This window comes from Theropithecus gelada, chromosome 17 (assembly GCF_003255815.1).
Source record: "Theropithecus gelada isolate Dixy chromosome 17, Tgel_1.0, whole genome shotgun sequence".
Lineage (NCBI taxonomy): Eukaryota > Metazoa > Chordata > Mammalia > Primates > Cercopithecidae > Theropithecus > Theropithecus gelada.
In genome coordinates, this window is record NC_037685.1 from 52514992 (window position 1) to 52539457 (window position 24466).

At 48.5% G+C, this 24466-nt stretch overlaps 1 protein-coding gene across 5 annotated transcripts; it reads left to right on the top strand.

The window, feature by feature from the left end:
• Nucleotides 1-345: 345 nt before the first annotated feature.
• Nucleotides 346-24466, top strand: UPF3A (UPF3A, regulator of nonsense mediated mRNA decay). 5 transcript variants are annotated; one of them, XM_025364754.1, is made up of 10 exons: nucleotides 377-608; nucleotides 818-924; nucleotides 1639-1745; nucleotides 5225-5323; nucleotides 5444-5554; nucleotides 10840-10895; nucleotides 10985-11140; nucleotides 17472-17593; nucleotides 20099-20393; nucleotides 23443-24466. In XM_025364754.1, the coding sequence occupies exons 1-10, from the start codon at nucleotides 402-404 to the stop codon at nucleotides 23569-23571; spliced, it is 1389 nt and encodes a 462-aa protein (XP_025220539.1). In that variant the 5' UTR covers nucleotides 377-401; the 3' UTR covers nucleotides 23572-24466. The 5 variants fall into 5 exon arrangements, 4 of the variants coding, with proteins under 4 accessions (XP_025220542.1, XP_025220539.1, XP_025220540.1 ...); XM_025364755.1 differs by having other exon boundaries at nucleotides 10985-11128; XM_025364756.1 differs by lacking the exon at nucleotides 5225-5323.

A 24466-nucleotide genomic window follows, 5' to 3' on the forward strand; every position in this document is an offset into this window, starting at 1 on the left:
AAAAAAACAAAAAACAAAAAAAACGTTCAAATGCCAACCCAGCTCTGATGGCGTCCCGGCCACAGAGAGCCTGCGGGAGGGGGATAAAAACGGTGCTGGGCTGGGAAGGCGGCTTGTCCGCGATCTCCTCTCACCACGACCAGACCAAAGCCGCCGGCGCTCTGCTTCCGGGGCCGCCCTAAACCTCGGCCGCCGCTCCCTGAGGGTCCGCCCGGCCCCGCGGAGAGCTAGGCTGTGTGGCCGGAGGTCACGACCCCGACCCCCGACCCGTCCCGCAGCTTCCTGGGCCCTTCGTGGGCGGCCCCGACCATCGCAGCCCGAGGAGGGGCGGGGCGGGGGCCGTCGAGCTCTCGCGAGGTTTTGTCGAGGGCTGACGGTTGCGGCTCGGCGGAGAGTGCGGGATGCGCTCGGAAAAGGAGGGGGCCGGAGGCCCTAGGGCGGCCGTTGCCGCGCGGGGACCGTGCGGGAGGGAAAAGCTGTCGGCCCTAGAAGTACAGTTCCACCGCGACTCGCCGCAGCGAGAAGCTGAGACGCAGCCAACCTCGTCCTCCGGTTGCGGGGGCGGTGCGGGCAAACCTCGCGAGGAGAAGAGGACGGCCCTGAGTAAGGTGGGGACGGGGACGGGGGCGGGGCGCGCAAACCTCGCGAGGAGAGGATGGTCCTGAGCGGAGGAGGAGGGGCGGGGCCGGGAGGGGAGGGGCGGGGCCGGGAGGGGAGGGGCGGGGCCGGGAGGGGAGGGGGAGGAGCGGTGCGCGGTCCCTCCGGAGCTCCATGTCCACGCCCCGCTGCGGTGGGAACGGCCGCGCGCTCCCCGCAGGTGGTCATCCGCCGCCTGCCCCCGGGCCTCACCAAGGAGCAGCTGGAGGAGCAGTTGCGCCCGCTGCCAGCGCACGACTACTTCGAGTTCTTCGCCGCCGACCTGAGGTGAGGCCCGCCCCGAAGCGAGGAGGAGGAGGAGAGGGCGGAACCCAGAGCTCTGCGCCGCTGGCCTTCTCGTTGCCTTAAGTTCCTTACCGTGATTTCTCCTTTATGGAGTCGTGTGAACTTTTTGAATAAATTACATTTCAGTAAAACGTGTAAGTCCTTTCAAAGAAAAATACCAGCAACAAGGAAACAGATGTGGTTTGCATTAGAAATGCGGATGATTTTCAGGCGGCTAACGCTTAGGAAAACGGGTGCCTTTGAAAGGACCAGCGTTGCCCGCCCGGCGCCTCCCGGGCCTCCGTGCTCGGACGCGGACGGGGCGCGACGGGACGGGGGGCGACGGGGCGGGGCGGGAGGGCGCCGGCTCTTCCTGTGGCCTCCACGCCGGTGCCACAGCCAGTGCGGCTCTAAATACCGGAGAGGGTCCCCGGCGCCACGGGTTCCTCTGGGAGTGCGCCCTGGCTTTGCCTTAGGGTTTCGCCTCCGAGGACCGGTTCTGGGCAGTGCAGAAGGGACCTGAGTTCTGCCTCGTAAAGTTAACGTTTTGCATTTGTTTTTGCTAAAGAATATCCAGATTGTTATAATTAACTGAGATGATTTGGCACAAAAGTTTTATCTAAAGTAGTTTGTTGTGCCCAGAAAAGGAAAAAGAGGCGAAAATAATGGAGTATTGTATTTTTCACTAACCATTTTCACTGTTATCTCTTATTTCAGTCTTTATCCTCATCTCTACTCAAGAGCATACATTAATTTTAGGAATCCTGATGACATCCTTCTTTTTAGAGATCGTTTTGATGGATATATCTTCCTTGACAGCAAAGGTTGGATTATTGGTTTTAAAAAATCTATTATAATCTCTAGGTATACTAATGAAGTATTGCTAGAATATCCGTGTTTTTATTATTATTATTTTTGGAGACAGGGTCTTGCTCTGTTGCCCAGGCTGGAGTGCAGCAGCCACAATCACGGCTCACTGCAGCCTCACACTCCGGCTCAAGAGATCCTCCAGCCTCCCAGGTAGCAGGGACCACAGGCGTGTGCCCCCATGATCGACTGATTTAAAAAAAAAAATTTGTAGAGACAGGGGTCTCACTGTGTTGCTCAGGCTGGTCTTGAACTCCTGGCTTCAAGTGATCCTCCCACGTCAGCCTCCCAGAGTGCTGCGATTACAGGTGTGAGCCACAGCATCTGGTCTGTTTGTGCGTTGTAATTAAAAAGTTCTCAGACTAAAGTAAGATGATAAATTTTGATTATGTTACTGTAATTACGTGCAGATATTAAAAATTGAAATTATTTAATTTTATTATTTAAACCAAAAAAATCCCAGAAATTCTGTGTAATAGTGACAGTCTATTTATGTATTATCAGAGAATGAAGGTTTTCATGAGTGAGTTTTTTGCATGAGAGAACTTTATCTTTTTGGGTTTTAAAACTAAATTATTTTACCTGTTTGATAGGAATTTTCCAAAATGTATACTGACTTCTATCTTCCTAAACAGCACCCTTCATGACTGTACCATTTATGATAATGTCACCAGGAAGTCACTGAGTGCTGTTAAACAGCTTTGCCTGTGGAGACCGCAGTCTTCACCTCTAGTCTCAATAGTTCCCTTCCCGGTACTTCTAGGGTTCTGCTTTGATCTTTTCCCCTTCTCCTCTCCTGTCAGGCTGTCTGCTGTTGTGTTCTGGCTGTCAAGTTTGTGTACCTTTCACAGCAAGTTGTTTTCTGCCCTCCCCTCCCCGGCCACCCTCTTCGCACTCCAAGCGTTTTGACACTGATGAGTGTTTTCTCTTTCTCCACTGAGGGGTAAGGACTAGAAAGATTGTTACAAAATAAGCATTAGCCAAGCTAGTTCCTGTGACCAGAAGCAAATGTGATGCTTGAACTGACCTTTGTGTTCATTGCTCATTTATTCAGTAACTTACTCAGCTTCCCTTTTTCACTTAAAAAATGTTGATGGGCCCGGCACAGTGGCTCACCCCTGTAATCCCAGCACTTTAGGAGGCCAAAGGCGGGTGGATCATGAGATCAGGAGTTTGAGACCGGCCTGAGAAACAACGTGAAACCCCATCTCTACTAAAAATTCAAAAATTAGCCAGGCGTGGTGGCAGGCGCCTGTAGTCCCAGGTACTCAGAAGACTGAGACAGGAGAATTGCTTGAACCCGGGAGGCGGAGGTTGCAGTGAGCTGAGATCATGCCACTGCCTCCCAGCCTGGGCGACGGAGTGAAAAATTACGTATGTGTATGTATGTATATATATGTGTGTGTGTATATATATGTAAAATATATGTAACATGGCCAGGTGTGATGGCTCACTCCTGTAATCCCAGCACTTTGGGAGGCTAAGGCGGGCAGATCACTTGAGGTCAGGAGTTTGAGACCAGCCTGGCCAAGATGGTAAAACCCTGTCTCTACTAAAAATAAAAAAATTAGCCAGCCGTCATTGTGCGTGCCTGTAATCTCAGCTACTTGGGAGACTGAGGTATGAGAATCACTTGAACCTGGGAGGCAGAAGTTGCAGTGAGCCGAGGTGTCACTACATTCTAGCCTTGGTGACAGAGCAAGACTCTGTCTCAAGAAAAGTCACAAAATTTATACTGTACTGTTTTCCACAGCAACTGTGCCATTTTACATTCCCACCAGTAGTGAGCAAGTCAGTCCTTATTTCTGGTTCTACTTTGTTGTTGTTGTTGTTTAGTTTTTTAAATAGAGACGGGGTCTCGCTAAGTTGCCCAGGCTGGTATCAAGCGATTTCCCCCACCTTGGCCTCCCAAAGTGCTGGGCTACAGGCGTGAACTGCCGCCCCGCCATTGTTTTGATGGTCTCCGGCCTAAGCCTGTGCTTTTGATGTCATATGCAAAAACCCATTGCCAAATCCATTGCCGTGGAGCTTTTTCCCCTGTGTTTTTTCCTAAGTGTTTTATGGTTTCAGGTCTTATATTTAGGTTTGATCCTTTTCGAGTTACTTTTTGTATATGGTGTTAGGTAAGGGTCCAACTTCATTCTTCTCGCTATGGATATCCAGTTTTCCCAGCACCAGCTGTTGAAAAGACTTTCTTTTCCCCATTGAATGGTCTGGGCACCCTTTTCAAAAATCAGTTGACTGGCCGGGCGCGGTGGCTCACGCCTGTAATCCCAGCACTTTGGGAGGCCGAGGCGGGCGGATCACAAGGTCAGGAGATCGAGACCATGGTGAAACCCCGTCTCTAAAAAAAAAAAAAAAAATCAGTTGACCAAATATTACAAAGGTTTCTTTCTGGGCTCTTTATTTTATTCCCTCGATGGATGTGTCTGTCTGTGTGGCAGTACCACACTGATTACTTTTAGCTTTGGAATCAGGGACTATGTCATCTGCCATTGAATGAGTATCCACTGTGTGCTAGGCCTTGTGGGTGGAGCGGTGACTTGGACATCATCCCTGCTGGTCCCGTGCCCTACTGTCTCCCTGATTCTGACTTTATTCTGGATAGTGGAGGTTGGCACAAAAATGTCTCCCAGATAAGGGAGTTATAATTCAGTCACCTGACCATTACTGACAAGTCTAAAAATGACTCAGTGGGTTTAGTACCAAGGTAGCAGTGTTCCATTTGATGATTTGGCATATAGCAGGTTCTCTTAGTGAACATTTCTCTTTGTGTATTCATTTTTCCCCCACATAGCAACAAAGTTAGTTTCTAATGGCTTCCATTCTCTACTTTTATCAGAAGCAGATTGCACCTGGAATATTCTATAAACCCTTTGAAGCTCTCAATTTTAGCCATGGTGTCTTCTAAGCAAAGTAATTTTCTTGAACTTAAATAACAAATTGATAGTTGAATTAACCTTTTAAAATAAAATGTAAAACGTAGTTAAGAAATCTGATTATTTAAAGGTATTCCAACAATAAATTATTTGGGATGGGGCTGGGGAGGTCAGGTTTATTGAGGTGTAAGTTATATATGGTAGAAGTCACCCTTTTAAAGTGAACAATTTGATGAATTTTGAACAAATTCAGTTACACAACCACCACAACATGATGGATTGTTTTGTTCAATAAATAATTGTTCTTCCTACCATGAGTTCATCCTTGTTTTAGTCTGGAGTTTGCCATGTGAAGGTTGCAGGTGCTTGAAAGTGTAATTGTAGGTTTTTAAATGTTTTTTTTTTTAATCTCTTACTGGAAGGATGAATTATAGTTTAAATAGTAATAATACATTGTCATTGTTACACTTACTCTTTAAGTAAGCTAGGTCATTATTTTCCAAAATGAATGTAGTAGAATTTCAGAATGGCTTCTGGAACATGTTTCCTGTTAAAAGGCCTAGAATATCCTGCAGTGGTAGAGTTTGCTCCGTTCCAGAAGATAGCCAAAAAGAAGCTGAAAAAAAAAGATGCCAAGACTGGAAGCATCGAAGATGGTGAGCCCTTTCCAAGTGCTACATTACGAAGCTGCCAAATTAAGAACACAGAGCAAATGTAATTCTCCTGTAGATGGGAAAGATTATATTTATTTTCTTTCTGTTTTTTTTAATGTCTAGATCCAGAATATAAGAAGTTTTTAGAAACTTACTCTGTGGAGGAAGAGAAGACCAGCGCCAACCCTGAGACTCTGCTGGGGGAGATGGAGGCGAAGACAAGAGAGCTCATTGGTCTGTGTGCTCATTTCTTCTCTTTTCTTTATTGAGAGATTTACTCGTAGAGGATATACTTTTTTTTTTCTTGATTGTGATAACAAGTTGAAACTTGTTACAGGCTTGGCAGAAATGTAGAGTAATTTCCAGTTTTGACAAAAGAATGGCAAGATGGCCGCATGGGAAAATATTTCTGAGCATTGGTTGATGGAGAGCACGTGATTTTTTTAGTTACGATCCTTTTAAGTTGTGCTGCTTCGGAATGAGCAGTGGAGAAGACACATGAATGGCATGTGCCTGACAGCGTCAGGGAAAGCGCGTTGTGTCACAGAGCTGAAGTCAGTGGTCACAGATGGATGCCTCAGGGAAAGCGCGTTGTGTCACAGAGCTGAAGTCAGTGGTCACAGACGGATGCCTCAGGGAAAGCGCGTTGTGTCACGGAGTTGAAGTCAGTGGTCACAGACGGATGCCTCAGGAGCCCGTAGGCATGAGATGTTTTGCTCGTGGTGAGGTCATCTTGCTGCTCTTCAACAGCAATGCCAGGCTCCCTGAGCCAAGCCAAGCCAACTTGTGGATAAGCCTGGCCAGAGCACAGAATCAAGTTTAAATCCAGCCTTCCACCCCATGCCCACAAGTCGTGTACTTTAGAAATAGTTCTCAGTAGCACTGACGTGAAAATCAGGCAGACAGTTGTCGTTTAGTCCCAGACACACCTGGAAGTGTTTCTCCTCTCTGTGGATCTCCTTTCCTCAAAGCCCCCGTTCTTCACCCCTCACCTCTCCCACCCAGGCTGTGCCCTGCCCCCCCATCAAGAGGAATGTACTTTGGGAGGCCAAGGCGGGCGGGTCACAAGGTCAGGAGTTCGAGATCAGGCTGGTCGACGTGGTGAAACCCCGTCTCTACTAAAGATACAAAAACTCAGCTGGGCATGGTGGTGGGCAGCTGTAGTTCCAGCTACTCGGGAGGCTGAGGCAGGAGAATCGCTTGAACCCAGGAGGCGGAGGTTGCAGTGAGCTGAGATCACACCACTGCACTCCAGCCTGGGCGACAGAGCGAGACTCCATCTCAAAAAACAAACAAAAGAAATTGATGCGTCGTGACAGCCACATTGTCTGTCTCCCGCCACATAAACTCCCTCGTTTGGTTTCCCCAGTGGAACTACATTTTCATCTTCACGGTTGCCACACAGAAAAGAAAAGTTCAGGAATTTTATAAATGTTGATTGAATTAATAAGAAAGGTCAATGTTATTGAAATAGTCCACTCACTTTCTTCATTTGTCTAATAATAAAGGTTTTTTTTTTTTTTTCTGAAACGGGGCCTCACTCTGTTGCCCAGGCTGGAGTGCAGTGGCACAATCTCAGCTCACTGCAACGTCTGCCTTCTGGGTTCAAGCAATTCTTTTGCCTCAGCCTACTGACTAGCTGGGATTACAGGCACCTGCCATCATGCCTGGCTAATTTTTATATTTTTGTGGAGATGGGGTTTCACCATGTTGGCCAGGCTGGTCTTAAACTCCTGACCTCAGATGATCCGCCCACCTCAGCCTCCCAAAGTGCTGGGATTACGGGCATGAGCCACCACGCCTGGCTGTAATAAAGCTTTTGATCGCTAAAGTAAACAAGATGTGCTGAGGCTGCATGCTGCCTGGGCACTGACTCGGCCTCAGCGTGGGGCCAAGTGGTAAACAGGTCGCACAAGGTCTCTGCCTGCCATCAGGGATGACAGGTAGGAAGCAGGAGCGGGAATAGCCCAGCCAGGACCCCTCAGTTTGTAATCAGTGCCACTGATGTGACAGTGGAATATGGGAGGGAAAGAGGTTGGGAGACTCCCTCCAAGATGGTGGTGGAGCTGGAGCTGAGACTGGCTGCGGGAGGGAAAGAGGTCAGGAGATGAACTGAGACTGGCTGTGCTGAGCAGTGGAGGAAGGAAGCACCAGGGGCAGGGCCGGCGGCTGTCACTTTTCACCGCAGGTGCGGATTGCAGGCTTGTGGGGCTGGCACACGTGGGTGAGGGCAATGCGGTTGGAGGGTCGGGGCACTGTGCAAGATGTTTAGATTCATTCCAGGGCAACTGGAAGCCACTGGGGGAGTGGCATGGTCTGATTATTTGTCCCCATGACTCTGGTGGTGTCACATGGAATAGATTGTGGATGCCAGGAGATGCGTGTGTGTTTTGGAGGTGGACTGGACAGGACCGACAGACAGACAGGGTGTGGGAGGTAAGGGAACAGGAAGAATTAAGACTCCAGGGTTTGGCTTGAACAGATGGGTGGATTGTGGCCCCATTACACACAAGGGAAGATGAGGGTAGGACAGTACTGGGGGCAAAGTCGAGACCAGTGATGAATTTACATGAAGTTCCTTTTCAGCATGTTAGTGACTGTTACAGCTGAGTAACTAGCGAAAAATAATAGCAAATGGGAACAGTAAATATTTAATGCTTTTATATCATTTTTAGCTTACTGTGGAATATGTATTTTGATTTAGGAAGGACATGAGAGACTTAGACATTAGAGCCAATGCTAGTTTGAGCCTCATTCCTTGTTTCCTTTTCTTTCTTTCTTCTTAGTTAAAAGGATAAAGTGAGTTGTTGTGAGATGGATTTTTACTAGGGGAGTGGTTTTTCTGTAAGTTTTAGGTCACAAGATCCATCTTTCCTGGCAGTTAGAATCTATATGTTCTTCACTTAAGAACTTGATAAATTGCAGAAGAGCTACAAGAAGTAAATTAGATGTTAATTACAGGCCTCACCTCCCTGCCCCTCCCATTTCCATCTCACTTTGTTTTAAAAGTCCCCTTGCATAGGATTGGTCACTTTAGGGCTGTTTTGAGACATACCTGTTTGGGGCAGACACGTGGCTCCTGCCGGGGTGGGGGGGGGGGCGTGCCCTGGCACCTCCCGAGAGTCTGCTGCACAGCCAGTGCTTTACCAGAGTTGAACGAATGAATGAATGAATGAATGAATGAGGCTTAGAATTCACCATCCCTGATGGGAACGACTGATTCATTCCAGGACTTGGCTGTAGAGTCTTCCTTGTTGTTGTGATTGCTGTTTCTACATATTAAAAATTGAACCTTGGCCGGGCGCGGTGGCTCACACCTGTAATCCCAGCACTTTGGGAGGCCAAGGCGGGCGGATCACGAGGTCAACAGATCGAGACCATTCTGGCCAACATGGTGAAACCCCGTCTTTACTAACAATAGAAAAATTAGCTGTGTGTAGTAGCGTGTGCCTGTAGTCCCAGCTACTTAGGAGGCTGAGGCAGGAGAATCACTTGAACTCGGCAGGTGGAGGTCACAGTGAGCCAAGATCACGCCACTGCACTCCAGCCTGGTGACAGAGTGAGACTCTGTCTCAAAAAAAAAAAAAAAAAATTGAACTTTAGGCAATTCATGGCAGATTACCTTTTTCTTTACTAAGCTTTTGACCTCCAGTGGAGTCTTCTGAACAGGTCTGAGAAGCGAGTATTACATGGAAATATTAATAAGCTCTTGCTGACAAGGACTCTGGAGTTGTTGAGTTAGTCTGGTGCATAGGCCTTTAGAGCAGACAGGCCCGGGTTCAGCTCTGAGGCTTCTGTTTACTTGTGATCTGTTGCATGGTTGTGCGTATTCTGTCTGATAAATAACATACTTTCATGATGTGTAGAGCACTTTCTTATTCAGGTCTTACATACTTTTGCTGTGATCTCTGTGGGTGATGGGGCAGACATTTTATAGGAAGAGGAAGGTGGGCAAGCGGGGTCTGGGTTCAGCCTCCCCGCGCATCCAGGTGGTCTCGCCCTGCTCCTGGCTGACAAGTCCAGGCCTTTCACAGAGCAGAGCAGAACCCTGGCTGATTTGAGATAATTTGCCCATTACAAAGAGCCGACTATTTACCTGAGCCAGTGTGCTGTACTCACCTTGAGCCAGAGTTCATGGTCAGCCCAGAGACCCCTCTGGGGAGTGGGTTCTCTGTAGCAACTGTGTCTGCCACGAAATGTGGCATTTGTACCTGCATCATCTCTTCCCTACAACCACTGTGCCTGGGGCAGGACTCCTGGGACAATCAGCTCTTCCCTACAACCACTGTCCCTGGTGCGGGGCTTCTGGGACAGGTGCCATTTCATCTGTGATGTCAGGGTGTCAGGGTCCTCAGTTCCAAGTGAGGGACCCCCAGCCAGGGCTTCTCCTATGATTCCTGATTCATTCCTGGTCCTCAGAATTCCAGAGATGATGTGTCAGTTTTCAGGTGCATCCAGGGATTCTTCAGAACGCTGTTTAATCTGAGATCTTACCCACAGAATAGACCCAGACCATCTTCCCCCTTCCCGTTTGTGTCCTCGTGTTGGTGGGATGTGGGGCCTGTCCACCTCAGCGCGAGTCCCTCAGAGGCAGTGTCTGTGGGGCCTCCAGCTTGCCTGGGCACCCACATCCAGGTCAGATCTGAGAGGTCCAGCATGAAAGCGGAGGACCAAGATAGAGTTTGTAGACATGTTCATTCCCTAGTAGTTGGTGCCTTTTCTGAAATCAGCAGTGCCATGTGGAGTCATTTTCTTTCTTCCTTTTTTTTTTTGAGACAGAGTTTCACTCTTGTTGCCCAGGCTAAAGTGCAGTGGCACAAAATCTTGGCTCACTGCAACCTCTGCCTCCCGTGTTCAAGCGATTTTCCTGCCTCAGCCTCCCAAGTAGCTGGGATTATAGGCACGTGCCATCATGCCCGGCTAATTTTGTATTTTTTCAGTAGAGATGGGGTTTCTTCATGTTGGTCAGGCTGGTCTCGAACTCCCAACCTAAGGTGATCTGTCCGCCTCGGCCTTCCAAAGTGCTGGGATTACATGTGTGAGCCACCACGCCCAACCCGTGTGGAGTCATTTTTTAAACTACAATCCAGAGTTGTATGTCTTAGCATTGGGATTTTATGGAGTGTATATTGTAAGACATTACAAGAATCCATGTTATTTAAAACCATTGCTTGGAGAACGGAAAACAAAAAAGTTCTCAGAATATGTGATGTATCAAAGTAAATATATGTTATTTAATGATTTAAGGTACCTACAAAAATATCATCTTTGTAATACTTTAAGCCTCCCTTAAGAATCAGGAGTTAGATGTTTACTATGTATAAAATTGTTGATACTTTCAAATTACTTGACATGATAGTAATGGAATAAAAACTCCCCTGGAGACAGTATGTGATCATGTAAATTTAAAAAGTAATGATATTGTTCCCTTATTTATTTTAAAGATCAAATTGAAAACAAATATTTAAAATAATCTTTCTTTAGGAGTTAAATACTATATTACAACTTTTGTGTTTTAGCTAGAAGAACAACACCTCTTTTGGAATATATTAAAAATAGAAAATTAGAAAAGCAGGTAGGTCTGGCCTTTACCTCATGAACACCCTCCCTGCTGCTGCCGTTCTCATCCAGGCGGTTTATATACACACCCTTCCATGTCTTTAGAGAATTCGAGAAGAGAAGCGAGAAGAACGGAGGAGGAGAGAGTTAGAAAAGAAACGTTTGCGGGAAGAGGAAAAAAGAAGAAGAGAAGAAGAAAGATGCAAAAAAAAAGAGACAGATAAACAGAAGAAAATTGCAGAGAAAGAAGTAAGGATTAAGGTAATTCTGAGGAAACATTTCCTTTTTCCAAAAATAGTTCTGCTACAGTAATTATACTTTTTACATATCTTAGTTCTTTAGAATTTTGAAAACATTGTGAATTAATCTAATATTGTGGTGTTGTTTTTTTCCATCCTACAGCAGTGGTTTTCACAGTGTGTCCTGAGCCTTGGGAGTCCTCAGGCTGCTGTGGGCGCCTGTCCTCCTGGGTGTGCAGTGGGGAGCACACCCCTACAGGAGCCCCACGCTGGCACACGTCGGGCTGCTGCTGACACTGTCTTTTTTTTTTTTTTTAACTTTCCAACTTTCATTTTCAGTTCAAGGGCTACATGTGCAGGTGTGTTACGTGGGTAAATCAGGTGTCTCTGGGGTTTGGTGTCCAGATAATTTTGTTGCCCAGGTAGTCAGCACAGTACCTGCTGTTTTTCAGTCTTCACCCTCCTCCTATTCTCCACCCTCTACATTTCCCTTTTGAAAAAAGTTTTCTGGCCGGGCATGGTAGCTCACGCCTATAATCCCAGCACTTTGGGAGACCAAGGCGGGCAGATCACAAAGTCAGCAGTTTGAGATCACCCTTACCAACATGGTGAAACCCCGTCTCTACTAAAAATACAAAAATTAGCCGGGTGTGGTGGCGGACGCTTGAAATCCGAGCTACTCAGGAGGCTGAGGCAGGAGAATCGCTTGAACCCCCGGAAGCAGAGGTTGCAGTGAGCCGAGATCGCGCCATTGCACTCCAGCCTGGGCAACAGAGCGAGACTCCATCTCAAAATAATAATAATAATAATAATTTCCTGGCCTGGTACAGTGGCTCACACCTGTAATCTCAGCACTTTGGGAGACCAAGGCAGGCGGATCACTTGAGGTCAGGAGTTTGAGACCAGCCTGGCCAATATGGTGAAACCCTGTCTCTACCAAAAACACAAAAATAAGCCGGGCGTGGTGGCGCGTGCCTGGAATCCCAGCTACTCAGGAGGCTGAGGCAGGAGAATTGCTTGAACCCAGGAGACAGAGGGTGCAGCAAGCCGGGATCGAGCCACTGCACTCCAGCCCAGGCGACAGAGCGAGACTCTGTCTCAAAAGAAACTTTTCCTGATTAAAAAGTACACATTTGAAAACCACTGGTTTTGCCTTTCTGTGTGAAGGCTGACTCATAGAACCGGGTTTTATCATTTCTGTTGTGGTAGCACTAATGAGTTTCTGTATTTCTTGCTGAGTTTTTCTTGTGACTGATACGTTCATTGATGAGGGTGGTTTAATACATAGAGGGAATTTTTCTCTGTGTGAAATGTGTTGGCCGGAATTGGGACCAGCCATTGTCTTCTCAGGACTAAACCTGGATTTAGACCTAAGGTATCACGCCATGAAGGATTTAAGGCATATTCAATATTATTATTATTTATCGAATACCTTATATTCAATAAAATTGTATAAGGAAAAAAAATGTCAGGACTTGGGGAAAGAAGGTAGGTTAGGAAAGGGTGGGGAAGAGATCATTGAACCATAGATTTGTTTCTGATACGGTCAGTCAAAAACAGAAAAGTTGGCTGGGCATGATGGCTCGTGCCTATAATCTCAGGACTTTGGGAGACCAGGGTGGGTGGATTGCTGTAGCTTAGGAGGTCAAGACCAGCCTGGGCAACAACAGAGAGAGACCCTGTTTCTATTCACTGTATTGCCCAGGCTGGTCTCGTACTCCTGGACTCAAGTGATCCTCCTGCCTCACCCTCCCAAAGTTTGGGGATTACAGGCCTGAGCCACCGTGCCCGGCCTGGTTTAGCTTTTAATAAGCATCTGTGCTCAGTATGGGGGTCTTTCACTTCTAAATCATGTGGAACATTGAAATGTTTTTAATGCCTGAAAACTGGCATCTGTGGAGGAATCGACAGCTTAAAGACAGATGGCTCATGACTTTTTTGCTATTTTTTTGTTTGGTTTTTGTGGGGGGGTTTGAGACAGGGTCTCAGTGTGTCACCCAGGCTGGAGTGTAGTGGCACAGTCACAGCTCACTGCAGCCTCTACCTCCCAGGCTCAAGTGATCCTCCTGCCTCTGCCTCCCATTACAGGGTGCACCATCATACCTGAACAGCTAATTTTAAAAAAATTGTAGAAATGGGGATCTCACTGTGTTGTCCAAGCTAGTCTTGAACTCCTGGGCCCAAGCGATCCTCCTGCTGCTGGGATTAGAGGCATGAGCCACCATGCGTAGCCCTCGTGGCTATTCTTAATAAAGAGAAATATGGTTTGGGAGGCCGAGGTGGGCGTATCACAACATCAGGAGATCGAGACCATCCTGGCTAACAGGTTGAAACCCCGTCTCTACTAAAAATTCCAGAAATTAGCCGGGCTTGGTGGCGCACACCTGTAGTCCCAGCTACTCGAGAGGCTGAGGCGGGAAAATTGCTTAACCCGGGAGGCAGAGGTTGCAGTGAGCTGAGATCACGCCACTGCACTCCGCCCTGAGCGACAGAGCAAGACTCCGCCTCAGAAAGGCTGGAGACGGGCGGATCACTAGGTCAGGAGATCAAGACCATCCTGGCTAACGTGGTGAAACCCCGTCTCCACTAAAAATACAAAATATTAGCAGGTCGTGGTGGCGGGATCCTGTACTCGCAGCTACTTGGAAGGCTAAGACAGGAGAATGGCATGAACCCGGGAGGCGGAGCTTGCAGTGAGCCGAGATTGCACCACTGCACTCCAGCCTGGGCGACAGAGCGAGACTCCGTCTCAAAAAAAAAAAAAAGAAATATGGCACACAGACAGCTCAGCTGTTTAATGTTCCTCTGAGGATGCTAAGCAGTGAGCTTATGTGTGGCCACATGGGTGAACACACACAGGCAAGGGCTGGGAGGGAGCTCCGCTGCCCGTGCACTCTGGTTGGCCTCCAGAAGCCTCTCAGGGCGTAGCAGAGCTGGCCTGCTCCCCAGCTCGTCTCCAGCGGCTCTGGCCTGCTGGTTTCTCCTGAATGTACCAGCTGATTCCACCTTAGGCCTCCACAGGGACTTCCCCAGATGTGCCCGTGGCTCCTTCTTGGCATCTGGTCTTAGTTCCCGTCTTGGCTCTGCAGAGAGTCCTCCTGGACCCTCCTCTTCCTGCGTCTCTGCTGCTTTACTCTCCCTTCGTGTGTTCGTAGCTGCTGTCTGAGGCTATCCTATTCCTTTGTTTCCTCCCCTTGACCACCGTTGCCTCAGGTGGAGCATCAGGTGCGAGTTCCTTCAAGGCAGGGGCACCCCTGTCTCATTCATAGCCATTCCCTAGTGCCTAGCACAGGGTCTTAGTCCCTGGTTCCTGCACACAGCTCCTCAGACCCCGGGCATCCGCAGCAATGTGAGTATCTTATATGCCAATGAGAGGACTGGGGGCTGGAGGCCCCAGGCAGCTTCAGGATGGGGACTAGTTGGCAGAAAGACTAAGGCAGGACTAGAGGGTTGGGACGTTCAGTCCCATCCTAGCAGAGGGCAGAGGGCCTAGAGAGAGGTCACCATTGGCCAGTGACTTAATCAATCACACTTGTATCATGAAACCTTAATAATGCCTAAAGACAGGGCTTCCGGGAGCCAGGCATAGTGGCTCATGTCTGTAATCCCAGCACTTTGGGAGACCGAGGCGGGTGGATCCCAGGGTCAGGAGTTTGAGACCAGCCCGGTTAACATGGTGTGTAACCCCATCTCTACTAAAAATACAAAAATTAGCCAGGCATGTTGGCGCACACCTGTAGTCCCAGTTACTCAGGAGGCTGAGGCAGAAGAATCGCTTGAACCCAGGAGGCGAAGGTGCAGTGAGCCGAGATTGCGTCCCTGTACTCTAGCTTGGGGTGACAGCAAGACTGTGTCTCCAGGAAAAAAAAAAAAAAAGGCGGGGCTTGCTGGGAGGCTTACAGCATGGAAGCTGCAAGCACCGCTGCGCCATCCCCCATACCCGCCTTGTGTATTTTTTCCATTTGGCTGTTCCTGGTTGTATCCTTTATGATAAGCCAATTATCGAGAAGACAGTGCCTTTCTGAGTTCCATGAGCCATTTCAGCAACTTATCAAATCTGAGGAGAGGCCGTCGAGAACCTCTGAATTTATTGCTGATTGGTCAGAAGTACCGGTGACACTCCAGGACTTGGAACTGTCATCTGAAGGGGGCAGTCTGTGGGTTCTGGTGCTAACCGCAGGTCGATGGCCTCAGCGTTGAGTTGAATGTGGAGCACGCAGCTGGTGCCGGAGAGGTGGAGAGGTGGAGAGTTGGTACAGAAAAAGACATGCAGTGTCAGAAATGTTGTGAGAACAGTTCCTGGGCACGCAGAGTATTTGTTGAGTGGGTGGATGGAGATTGGCACTTCCCTATGGCTCGCATTTGTTACAGACATATTACTGTTGCAATTTTTATAAAAGATGGACAGTTACCGGAAAGGAAATGTGTAAGTTCCCAGATTCCACGTAGGCAGAATAAGAGGATGTTCACAGCTGACACAGGGCCCACGCTTGATGAGGAGCCGCGTCCAGGGCTCCACCTTTCATGATGCGTTGCGTTCCCAAGTGAGCACGTGTAATTGAATGCGTCTGTGTATGGTCTTGCTGTGCTGCAAGTTAAAGTATGTCCACTTTGTGAGTGAGAACAGAATTGTCAGAAGTACACCTTCCATTTCTGTTCTACAAATGATCGATCTGTGGTGCTTCCATTGCTTTTTTTGTTTGTTTTTCTCCCTTTTCCCAAGTTAGCTGAGGTGCTTTAGTTTCAAAAACTATGCAGAGAGCAGGGAGAAAGGCCCAGGGCCGTACGGGGCAGATGAAATATGTCGTGGCAGCTTGTCCATTTGTTCTGTTTCAGGAAAGAGAATAATCAGTGTTTTGAAAACTATATTCTAAATTATCAGTAGGAAGCAACCTTTTAAAAAATTTTTTTTCCTTATTACAAAACTAATGCTTGTCTATTTTAGGAAAACTAGACCCTATACATGAAAGGAAATAAAGTCATTTCAGTTCTGCCATCTGGAAATAAATCACTGTTGGCCAGGCATGGTGGCTCACGCCTGTAATCCCAGCACTCTGGGAGGCCAGTGTGGTTGGATCATGAGGTCAGGAGTTCAAGACCAGCCTGGCCAAGATGGGGAAACCCCATCTCTACTAAAAATACAAAAATTAACCAGGCACGGTGGCAGGAGCCTTTAATCCCAGCTACTCAGGAGGCTGAGGCAGGAGAATTGCTTGAACCAGGGTGGCAGAGGTTGCAGTGAGCCCAGATTGAGCCACTGCACCCCAGCCTGGGCGACAGTGAGACTTCGTCTCAGAAAAAACAAAAAACAAAAACTACAAAAATTAGCCAGGTGTGGTGGCACGCCCCTGTAGTCCTGGCTACTTGGGAGGCTGAAGCAGTGGAATCGCTTGATCCCAGGAGACGAGATTGTGCCACTGCACTCCAACCTGGACGACAGAGCGAGACTCCATCTCAAAAAAGGAAATAATCACTATTAACAGTACTGCAGAGCCCTTTAGATGGTGGGGGGTGTGTGTGTGTGAGTGAGTGTGCGAGTGTGAGTGTGTGTGTGTGTGAGAGTTTGTGTGTGTGTGAGTGTGCGAGAACATAAATAGACGTGGGGGCCGGGCACAGTGGCTCACGCCCATAATCCCAGCATTTTGGGAAGCCAGGGTGGGTGGATCACCTGAGGTCAGGAGTTCAAGATCAGCCTGGCCAACATACTGAAACCCCATCTCTACTAAAAATACAAAAAATTAGCCGAGCGTGTTGGTGGGCGCCTGTAATCCCAGCTGCTTGGGAGGCTGAGGCAGGAGAATCACTTGAACCCGGGAGGAGGAGGTTGCAGGGAGTCAAGATCGTGCCACTGCACTCCAGCCTGGGCAGCAAGAGTGAAACTCCGTCTCAAAAAAAAAAAAGAAAATTAGACGGGCGTGGTGGCGCATGCCTGTCGTCCCAGCTACTCAGGAGGTGGACGCAGGAGACTCGCTTGAACCCTGGAGGCAGAGGCTGCAGTGAGCCGAGAGTGCGCCAGTGCACTCCAGCCTGGGCAACAGAGCAAGACTCTGTCTCAAAAAAAAAGAAAAGTACAAGTGGGGTTGTGGTGCATGTTCTGTTTTTTAGCCCTTTATTTGTTACGTGAACATCTTTGCATCACATTAACCTACCTTTTCATGACTAAAAAATATTTCATTCACTGAATGTTCCACCATGTATTAAACCAAAAACCTCACTTTTGGACTGTTAGCTCTAATTCTTTGCCTTGCAAACATTTGGCTTCAATATTGGTGTATATTTGTAATTATTTATTTAACAGCTTCTTTTAAAATGTGCTCTTGAGGTGATATTTTACTAACATTGTAATTTCTCAGCTTCTTAAGAAACCAGAAAAGGGAGAGGAACCAACCACAGAGAAACCAAAAGAAAGAGGAGAGGAGATTGATACTGGAGGTGGCAGGCCCGTGGAAGGCTCGCTGGAGGAGTCCCAGGAGACGTGAGCGTGCTTTTGTTGTTATGACCGCGTCAGTTCCCAGTCATGGTGACGTAGGCCTTGTCAATACGAGTATGCCTGTTTCACGTTATTCTTGGAATCCCAGACTTTCCAGGGTGTGCGAGTGCACATTAGCCTTCATTTCCCGTCAGCATGGCAGGAACTTAGTGAACTCGCCTCGCCTGCAGTCTCAAGTCTGTCTTCAGATCAGGGAATTTCTTCCTGTCTTTTGCTTTGCTTTTCCCTCCATGTCCTCCTTTTACTCCTGAGTCATCTCCTGGATTCCTGCTGTTGCATGTCAGGTCTTCAGGATCTGTCTTCCCAGTCTTTCTTTGTTTTCTGTTTTTTGTTTTTATTTTTCTCTGTGTTTGTGATATCTTGCCCTTCGCTCTTTTAGCCCCCTTGCAGTTTATCTACAGAATTGCATATTTGGGAACCCCATCTTTTAGGGCTGGCAGATCTTTTGTGGTAGAGAAACAGAATTGTAAGTGCTGTGATCCTTTGGTTGAAGCTGTCCCTGGCTCCTCCGGCTGTGGGTCTTGACCAGCAGCTTTGGCTGTGCACTGCGGGTCCTCCCTTTTTCTTTTCCTTTGCTGCTTACAACAGTGCAGGGAGCAGCTCTGTGGAGGGAGCAGCTCTGTGGAGGGAGCAGCTCTGGGGAGGGAGCAGCTCTGGGGAGGGAGCAGCTCTGGGGAGGGAGCAGCTCTGTGGAGGGAGCAGCTCTGTGGAGGGAGCTCATCTGCAAAAGGGACAGACACAGCAGCATCTGCCTGGTGGGCCAGAGAGACCAGCCAGATGCCAGTCGGGGGATCTTGTCCCTCTTGCTCCTGGCACCCACCATCCTCAGGACCCTGGGTACCTGGGCTTGCCTTCCCCTCTGGGACTCCTGCCCACTCACCACATCTCACCACCCACAGTCTCCTGGTGCCCAGGGCCACTTGGCTCGCAGGGGATGGTGGACGTGGGTGTTACTTGGGAAGACTAATGGGATTAGGCCGCCAGCTTCCCAGAGTCACAGTCGTAGGGGTGATTTCTCACTGCCTTTCTTTCCGAGTTGATGAAGTATTCTTTCTGCTGCTTGGGGGTTTTGGTTTATTGCTTTGTCTATAAAATTTATGTCTGATTATCAAATCCGTGATTGTGAAGCACTGGGTTATGTTATGGGTGTCGTTACTGTGACTGTTCTTGACACTGCCACGTGTCTGGTGTGAATTCATGCTTGGTTACAGATCCTCATGGTCCCCACTAGCCCTGCCAAATGAGCAAAGCAGCCATTTATTTACTATTCATTTAATATTCTGATAAATGCATAAAGATAATGGATCTGCCATTATTAAATGTCAATTAATTTTACTCTGCACATCATGATGGATGTGCACCTGGGCTCCCAGGACAGCCACTGGACCACTTTAGTCTCAGTCACTTTGTAGAAAAGAAGGTTTATTTTATTTTATTTTATTTTTGATAAACAAAGTCTCGCTCTGTCGCCCAGGCTGGAGTGCAGTGGCACGATCTCGGCTTACTGCAACCTCTGCCTCCCACGTTTGAGCAGTTCTCCTGCTTCAGCCTCCTGAGTAGCTGGGATTACAGGCACGCGCCACCACGCCTGGCTAATTTTTGTTTTTTGTTTTTTTGAAACGGAATTTTCGTCTTGTTGTCCAGGCTGGAGTGCAATGGCATGATGTCAGCTCACCATGACCTCCGCCTGCTGGGTTCATGCACTTTTGCCTCAGCCTCCTAAGTAGCTGGGTTTACAGGCATGCCTCTCCATGCCTGGCTAAATTTGTATTTTAAGTAGAGATGGGGTTTCTCCATGTTGGTCATGCTGGTCTCGAAGTCCTGATTTCAGGTGATCCGCCTGCCTCGGCCTCCCAAAGTGCTGGGATTACAGGCGTGAGCCACTGCACCTGGCCTAATTTTTGTATTTTTAGTAGAGACGGGGTTTCGTCATGTTGGCCAGGCTGCTCTCAACCTCCTGACCTCAAATGATCTGCCTGCCCCTGGCCTCCCAAAGTGCTGGGATTACAGGCGTGATCCCTGTATGCCATTAGGTGTATGCCACCACACCCACCTAATTTTTGTATTTTCAGTAGAGAGGGGGTTTCACCATGTTGACCAGGCTGGTCTCCAACTCTTGAGCTCAGGTGATCCCACCCACCTTGGCCTCCCAAAGTGCTGGGATTATAGGCGTGAGCCCACACCATGCCTGGCCGAAAGAAGATACTTACTTTGGAGGGTTAGTGAGAATTAGACAATATGTATAAAAAGTACCTTAGCGTGAGGCATATTGCTTATCTGTCACTCAACTGAAATGACAAATATTATTACTATGATTTATTCTTCTTTGTAGTGGTTTTTGTCAGTGCCTGCTGTGTGCCCATCACAGTGCAGCCTCAGCAGTGCAGCGCTGACACGGGCCCCTGTTGTCTGGGAACCTGCGGGCTAGAAAGGAGGGTGAGCAGCCGACTGGCGGTTACCGCAGTCGCTGATGCTTGGGTTGAACCACAGGTCACGCAGCGGCAGTGATAAAGAGTACAGGGATGTGGAGAGAGCTCAAGAAAAAGAATGTGAAGCACAAAGACACCATGTGGATGACGGCAGGAGGCACAGAGCTCACCACGAGCCTGACTGGCTTTCCAGAAGGAGTGAAGATGAGCAGAGATGGGGGAAAGGACCTGGCCAAGACAGAGGGAAGAAGGGGAGCCAGGACAGCGGGGCTCCGGGGGAGGCCATGGAGAGACTGGGAAGAGCGCAGAGGTGTGACGACGGTCCAGCACCCAGAAAGGAGCGACTGGCAAACAAGGTTTTTATTAAACCCAAAAAGAAAAATCTGTCTGGCTGTCTTAAGGTCCAGGTTGCACGCTGACCGTGTCACCCCCACTTGGCCTTGTGTCTTGGGAAGCTCGTTATTCCTGAAAGTCAGATCCTAGAGTGAGACTAGTCGTCATCTTTTCTCAGAGAGTCAAATTATTTTTCACCAGGAAAAAGATTTTATTTAGTATAAAACTAGCACGTTTGTATGATTCCCTTGAGAATAAGATTAAATTTTCCCTTGAGACAGGAAGGAAAGTTTTAATATTTCATGGAGGTTTCTTCCACATTATCAACAACATTCTGATTATTAGTGAATATTCCCATGGCTGACAAACACCTGAAGTTAGTTCTGCACAGACGCTGAGCACAGGACTGTGGTTACCCCCTTAGCCAAGCAAACAGCTTTTTTTTCCAGAAGTTTGAAGCTGATTTTTGTTCAGGTTGCGTTTTCCCAGCGCAGCACTACAGACGGCATCACCCTTCTGACAGCACCAGGCCCCACCCCAGCTCCCAGCACACTGAGGGCTGCCTCGGGTTCGCATTCCCACTCACCTCCCTCCCCACGTCTAACCTCTGGCTGCCCCTGTCTGTCCTCTGCGTCTGTGATTTTGTCATTTCAAGAATGCTTGATGAGTGCAGACACAGTGTGTGAGCTTTGAGAGGGGCTTTCTTCACTCAGCCTAATTCCTTTCAGATCCTTCCAGGTGGTTGTGTGTAGGAACGATGTTCACTTTTAAAGTGTTTCAGTGGCCGGGCGCGGTGGCTCAACCCTGTAATCCCAGCACTTTGGGAGGCCGAGACGGGCGGATCACGAGGTCAGGAGATCGAGACCATGCTGGCTAACACGGTGAAACCCCGTCTCTACTAAAAATACAAAAAATTAGCCGGGCGAGGTGGCGGGCGCCTGTGGTCCCAGCTACTCGGGAGGCTGAGGCGGAAGAATGGCGTGAACCCAGGAGGCGGAGCTTGCAGTGAGCTGAGATCCGGCCACTGCACTCCAGTCTGGGCGACAGAGCGAGACTCCGTCTCAAAAAAAAAATAAATAAATAAAGTGTTTCAGTGTAGCCGGGTGTGGTGGTTCATGCCTGTAATCCCAGTACTTCGGGAGGCCAAGGCGGGCGGATCACCTGAGGTCAGGAGTTCGAGACCAGTCTGACCAACATTGCGAAACCCCATCTCTACTAAAAATACAAAAAATAGCTGGGCGTGGTGGCGCGTGCCTGTAATCCCAGCTACTCAGAAGGCTGAGGCAGGAGAATCACTTGAAACTGGGAGGCGGAGGTTGCAGTGAGCCGAGATCACGCCATTGCGTTCCTGCCTAGGCAACCAAAGCAAAACTCCGTCTAAAGAAAAAAAAAATGTTTCAGTGAAGTCGAGGCTGAAAGCCAGAGGAGAGCCTTCTTGTCTTCTCCTTTGAATAAACACCTCTAGAATACTCCACAGTTTTCTGGGGTTGCCTGGACCTTGGGGGGCACAAAGTACAGCCATGGGTCTTTTCAATAGGGAGTCCTCAGTTTTCAGGTGCCTTATTTTAGCAGTGGTGAATGGCCTGGTGCTCCCCCGAACTGAGGTGGGGGAGCATTCGCTCCTCTGTTTAGCCTCACAGTGCTGTGGTGGGAATGTGTGCAGGAGCTTCTTTCCCGGGAGCCTGGCATTTGTCATGTACTTCTGAGGTCAGGTTCCATGCTCCATCTGTGTACACAGGTACTGCCCTGGTAAGAAGCCGAATTGTCGGCCGGGTGCGGTGGCTCACGCCTGTAATCCCAGCACTTTGGGAGGCAGAGGCGGGTGGATCACCTGAGGTCAGGAGTTCGAGGCCAGCCTGGCCAACATGGCGAAACCCCATCTCTACTGAAAATATAAAAATTAACCGGGCGTGGTGACACGTGCCTGTAGTCCCAGCTACTCAGGAGGCTGAGGCAGAAGCATCAGTTGAACCCAGGAGGCGGAGGTTGCAGTGAGCCGAGATTGCGCCATTGCCCTCCAGCCTGGGCAACCAGAGTGTAACTTTGTTTCAGGGAAAAAAAAAAAAAAGCTGTGCATGCTGGCTCCAGGCAGCCTGTCTCCGCCCCACAGCATTCAGGTGCAGGGGCCTGCTGAGCCTGTTCGCACCCCTCCCGTCGGTCAGGTTCATACCAAGGAAAAGAAAATTTGGCTAAACCCCCTGATGGCAACCTGATGTGGGCTTCCACACACAGTCCAGGAGAAGGTAAAGGTGAGCTGGTGAATCCTGGAGAAGTGTGTGAGATGTGCCCACATGGTTGTCCTTGCAGCCCACACTTGGGCTCCTGGTGACTGTTGGAGGCCAAGGCTGCAGCTCAGCAGGGAGAATAGGCAGGGAGCGGGAGGCACGTGGAGCAGGAGGCTACAGGCCTCAGGAAGCGGGAAGCCACCTTCCTCCTCTGCCACCCCTTCAGTGCTGGGGCAGGGCTGGTGGCCCCGTCAGGGAGGAATTGTGCTGCTGTCGCTGCTGACTCTGGCCTTCAGGGCCACTCTGTGCTTCCCTGGCTGTTGCCCTCAGGCCCTGAACAGTTACCCTTCATGGATTTTTTGGTTCATTTTTATTGCTTTGCCTCCAGGAATTTAATAAAATGATGGGGTAGTGTTTTCCCAAAAGGGAGCAGTTCAGTTTCCCTGCTGGTAGATGCTAGGCAGGGATAAGCCCCGTGGAAATTGCTTACCACTCACGTTAATAACAGTTTGAGTTCGTAGATCTGAAGCCATCTCTGAGGGTCCACATCTCATTTTGTTTCAGGCCTAGGGACTGAGGTGGACATGTTTGAGTTTTCACCTCCCCAGCTCAGATTACAAGGTGTTCTTGGTGTGAGCAGTAACATTTGCCCAGATAACCGACATTTACGTGGCTTTTTAAATTGCCTCAGAATTCTGAGAGAGTGCTGTGAAAAGGGCTGATTTTTAGCTGCCAGGTTGATTTTCTTTGGACAATTCATATCATCAAGTTCTAGAAATACAAGGAGATATTGACCCTTCTGTGTTGCCAGCCCTTGGAAGAGTAACATGCCCTCTTATCCTGGCAGGACCGGCCGGCCTTGCAGCTGTATGATCCAGGAGCTCGCTTCCGAGCACGAGAGTGTGGTGAAAGTGGGAGGATCTGCAAGGCAGAAGGTTCGGGGACTGGTCCTGAGAAGAGGGAAGAGGCAGAGTGAGTCACTGGGTGCACCTGGCCTCCATGGACAAGCGAAGGAATCTCAGAAACGTGTAAAGGACCCCGAGCGTGACTGGAAAGGAGAACTTACTCCTTACCAGGAAACTGGAAGCTAAAAATACAGAGGGTGACATAGAAACACGCAGACACCATTCTAAAGAAAGTAGTGATCTTGTATTAAATTGAGCAGAATTCTCACGGATTTTACCATTCCTGTTATAAACTAATATTTGTTTTTCAGCCAAAACAGAAAATGATTTTCACTGGACAGTAGAAAAATATGTGTAAAATAGGAAAGAAAGTTAGTATTGGATCAGTGTGAGTCCTGAAGCACTTTCAGTGCTGTGAGAACGACATCCAGTGTGGGTTCCATTCATTTATAGGCAGAGGAGCTGTCAGTCTCTCGTGCCTCTCGGTGGCCTCTAGCTGTGCTGTCGAGTAAAGAGTAGTTCTTGTTTGTTACAGCCTCCGTGAGTCAGCCATGCCTGCAGAGTGTGCTGTGTTTTAGTCCTGGTAGGAATATATACCAGAGTTCCCAGTATTTAAAACCCAACAGCTTCAACTATTGCCCTTTCAACAGTTTTGCCACTGACCGGATGAAAATGGTTTCACAGTCTTTGGATGGATGCATTTGTGGTTTGTAACCATTACAGTTTAAACCATGGTTTAAGAATTTGCCCAAATAACAGAAATTTTGTTTGGGAAGGGATAAACTAGGTATAGCATATAGAGCCTGTCTTTGAGTTTTAGATACTTTATTTGTAAATAACTTAAAATAGCTTTCTGAAACCGTGCATTCTACAGTTTCTTCCTTTCAGTGAAATTGTTAAATGTTAATGTCTTTTTGGCACTGCGATTTTAACCATTTATTAAATACAAATTTTGTTAAAGAAGTA